The following is a 3974-nucleotide window of genomic DNA, read 5'->3' as shown; positions in this document are numbered from 1 at the left end:
CTGACGGGATGGAGTGGGGGCCGGGTGGGTTGGAGCTGAGAGTGGGACGAGATCGCTGGGAGCACCCCAGGGTGCTCTGGGTTGTCCTGGGCCACACTGCGCCCCCCACCCAGCCCCGACCCACTGGGGTCCCCGCACAGCACCCCCTCCCCATCCCCTCGGACCAGGCTCCTCCACATCCCCCTCACGCTGCGCTCATGGGCCCAGCGCTGCGCTGGATCAGGCCCTGAGCCCGTCCCGAGGGCCAGAGCTGCCCCCAGCCCCCCGTGGCCCACCCGAGGTCGGTGCCAGCGGTCCTGGAGCTCAGCACCTCCCACAATTAGAGACCCCACAGGCCCTGCACCCTCCCAACCCCGCACAGACCCCGTGGGGGCCATCCCGGGCTTTGGCCCCCCAGCGCAGGTGGGACGTGGGCTGGTGCCGGTTTCAGCCCAGCCATTCTTAGCCTCTGCCCTTTCCCAGCTGTAACACGACCTCGTCAGCGGCTGCGGGCTTGTTTGGCCCCGAGATGTCCCATCCTCAGCACCCCGTCTGGCCAGTTTGGGGTGACGTGGTGTAACCAAGCAGGTTGGGTGCCGTGGGGCTGGGTGCGGGCAGGCAGGGTGGCCAAACCCTGCCCTGAGATGATGGGAGTGCAGTTGGGATGCTGCAAGGGCCCCCCCTTAGGGTACCCCCCCCTAAAATCAGCCTGAGGGGAGCTGGGGGGATGCTGCCTCCATCACTGGTTGTCCTGGTGACTCCAGTAAACCCAGGTTGGTTTCCGGCTGCCAGGCGGCACCTCGGGCACGGGATGTGGTCAGGGCAAGGGAGGAAGCTGGTAACGTCACCACGCGTCACCCGGCATGGGGAAGCCCTTGCCGCAGCCGGATGGGGCGGGTGGCTGCCGGGAGCCAGGTAGGTGATGGCCGTGGGAGAAGAAGCCCTGAGCTCCCTATTTTAGGGCCAAGCTGGAGCCCTCAAGGCCCAACCCTCAGCTTGGCCATGGCACTGGGCACCCGCATGGCAGGGGAGGGAGAACTGTTGCCACCCTGGACCCCAGCCCTGGGGACCCTTGTGTCCCAGCCGTGCTGAGTTACTCATCGTGCTCTCTTCTGGCAGCCTGAAGTGCTCCTGTGCCTGGACCGCGGCAGCATGTCGGCAGGTGAGTGCTCCAGCCTCCTTGAATGCCTCCCCCTTACATCCATTCCCTCGGTCCTCCCTGCATCCATCCCCCTTGTCCCCCTTGTATATGTCCCCCCTGCATCTGTCCCCTCCATCCTCTCTGCATCTGCCCTCCTTACACGCATCCCCTCATCCCCCTTACACCCATCCCCTCAGTCCCCTTTGCATCCCTCTCCTCCATCCCTCCCCTCTGTCTGCCCCCCCACGTCCCTACAGCTCACCACGTCCCCTCGGTCCCCACCAGCCATTTGGCTCCGTCCCCAGCCCTGGGGATCGCCAAGTACTGGAGGAGTTGAAATTTCACCCGGCTGTAATCAAGAGATGGGAGAGCAGCCTCAGAGCAGCTCAGCTTTATTTTTAGCTCTGCCTCCCCCCATGGCGTCGCACCCCAGCATTGCCCCGCACCGCAGCTGGGCCAGATCCTGCAGGTGACACAGGACCCTGCACCTGGGTGCTGAGCAGGGGACAGGGTGATTGGTGCCACTGGCACATCAGTCACTAGGCCCAGGGACTGGTGCTGGGGTTCAGAGACTGCTGGGGGTCGCGCCAGGTGCTTGCGGTGGCCAGGCCTGCCACAGCCCCCCTTAGCCCGTGGGGTGACAAGCCGGCCACAGGGATGGATGTGGCTGGTCCCTGCCTGCAGTGGAGCCGTGGACAGTGACCGTCTCCAGGACACCAGGTGGCAGTGGCATTCCAGCCCCACGGCCGAGGCGCTGTGGGGTTTTTGTGCTCAGCCATGTGCAGCCCGGCCATCCCGACCTGCCCAGGTGACGAGGACAAGGGCGACACGCGGCTGCTTCCCTCTCCGCCTTCTACTCCCCCCCCCAGGACTCTGGGATCAGTCCCCTCCATCCCTGGGGATGCCTCCCCTGCACCTGGCACCCTCCAGGAACACCTCACTCCCCAATGGGCTTTCTGGCTTTTGATAATTTTTTTTTTTTCCCTTTCTTTCCTCCAGAAAAACTCAAGCACCACAAAATCATCTTCGTGGTGGGTAAGTCTGTGTCTGGGTCCTGTTGCTGGTGGGGTCAAGGCCACAGCCCAGCCCTTCCCCCTGCACCTCCGGAGTGGGGGCTGCGGGGAGCCCACGCGCCAGCTGCCAGCAGCCCGTGACACCCCCAAGCACTTGGCATCCCCCAGCCCACCCCAGGAGCTGCTCTGCCCATCCCTCTGATGTTGGGCTTCAGGACACTGACCCCTGTCTCACCAGGCTCTGGGGTCTCCTGTGTGTCTGTGCTGCTGCTTCCTCGCAGCCCTCCAGCCCCTTACCTGTGGTTTGGGGCACATGTGGCCCTCACATGACTTGCAGGTGGCCCCGGCTCGGGGAAAGGGACCCAATGTGAGAAAATTGTGCAGAAGTATGGCTACACCCACCTCTCCACGGGGGACCTGCTGCGGGCAGAGGTCAGCTCGGGCTCGGAGCGGGGCAAGAAGCTTCAGGCCATCATGGAGAAGGGCGAGCTGGTGCCCCTGGTGAGTCCGTGCAGGCAGGGGTGGCTGTGGGGACACCAGATACCACAGTAATGGTCAGCAGGTGGCCTGGGGACACCTTGCCCCTGCCACCCCAGGGGGATTTTTGTTGTCCTGGTTTGAGTGAGTGGGGATTTGGGGGTGCAGCAGGGTTTGGGGGTGCTGGGTGGGTGGCATGTGGTGCCATGTCAGTCCTGGCAGCTCTGTCCTCCCCTCCCCAGGACACGGTGCTGGACATGCTGCGGGACGCCATGGTGGCCAAAGCGGATGTGTCCAAGGGTTTCCTCATCGACGGCTACCCCCGCGAGGTGAAGCAGGGAGAGGAGTTTGAGAAGAAGGTGAGGGCTGGTGCCGTGCCATGCTGTGCTGTGCCGTGCCACCCACCCTCCAGGGTAGAGGTGTTCCACCTGGCAGCAGCTGGGCCTCCCCATCCCAGTGAAGTTCCCATCCCAGGGTCTAAACTGGGCACTACTGCAGCCAGCAGGTCCCCCTGCCTCAGGGACAGCCTGTGCCTAGGGTGCAGTAGGAGGATGTCCTCTCTCCAGGGTGCCCTTGAGCTGACAGAGGGTGACCACGGTGCCGGTGCAATGGCAGAGAGCCAGGGCTTGGCTGTGGTGTCCCTTGGAACATGGAACTCTGACACAGAACGGTGTCTGGTGGACCCCAGCCCCACGTGGAGGGAGACACACAGGATGGGGACATCTGTGACCCCCACACTCACCACCACCCCATCTCCCCACACCAAAACAGCCCCGTGGTGGCTCGGCGTGGTGACAACCGTGTCCCCTCTGCCCACAGATCGCTCCCCCTACGCTGCTGCTCTACGTGGACGCAGGGAAGGAGACGATGGTGAAACGCTTGCTGAAGCGAGGCGAGACCAGCGGGCGGGTGGACGATAACGAGGAGACCATCAAGAAGCGTTTGGAGACCTACTACAAGGCCACCGAGCCTGTCATCGCCTTCTACAAGAGCAGAGGCATCGTCCGCCAGGTAAGAGGGGACGTGGCTGATGCTCGGGGTGTGTGTGGTCCCAGGGGAGGGGAAGTGATGGGTGGGGGTGTTGAGGGAAGGGGAAGAAACTTGATCCTGGCTCGTTTGGGATGGGCTTGGCCCCTGAGGTTCTCAAAACAGACACCCCCTCAAGGATGGCCCCGCACCCCTTTGCCCTAAAACAGCCCCGATCTCTCCACCCACGGCCAAAATCCATCCCTGGAAGAGCTCCGGTCGCGCTGTCCCCTGGTTTGCCCCCCCCGCCAGCTAACCCCTCCGCACCCAGCTCAACGCCGAGGGCTCTGTGGAGGAGGTTTTCCAGCAGGTCTGCTCCCACCTCGACAGCCTGTAGC

The 3974-nt window shown here is 64.1% G+C and overlaps 1 protein-coding gene across 3 annotated transcripts in view; it reads left to right on the top strand.

Annotated features, from left to right (window-relative positions):
* The window catches only part of AK1 (adenylate kinase 1), a 20978-nt gene that overhangs the window by 11166 nt on the left and 5838 nt on the right, over positions 1 to 3974 (top strand). The window contains exons 1-7 of one of the 3 annotated variants that reach the window (XM_026860220.1): positions 237 to 280; positions 1099 to 1141; positions 2120 to 2155; positions 2471 to 2634; positions 2853 to 2969; positions 3430 to 3621; positions 3908 to 3973. In XM_026860220.1, the coding sequence (XP_026716021.1) occupies positions 1132 to 1141; positions 2120 to 2155; positions 2471 to 2634; positions 2853 to 2969; positions 3430 to 3621; positions 3908 to 3973 (585 nt within the window). In that variant the 5' untranslated portion in view covers positions 237 to 280; positions 1099 to 1131. Of the gene's footprint in view, positions 1 to 236; positions 281 to 852; positions 895 to 1096; positions 1142 to 2119; positions 2156 to 2470; positions 2635 to 2852; positions 2970 to 3429; positions 3622 to 3907 lie in introns of those variants that run through there. The other 2 variants (XM_026860219.1, XM_026860221.1) reach the window with 2 other exon arrangements.

The sequence above is a fragment of the Athene cunicularia genome (genome assembly GCF_003259725.1).
Source record: "Athene cunicularia isolate RWA chromosome 17 unlocalized genomic scaffold, athCun1 chr17_part1, whole genome shotgun sequence".
NCBI lineage: Eukaryota > Metazoa > Chordata > Aves > Strigiformes > Strigidae > Athene > Athene cunicularia.
This window is presented reverse-complemented; position numbering and strand designations above follow the sequence as displayed.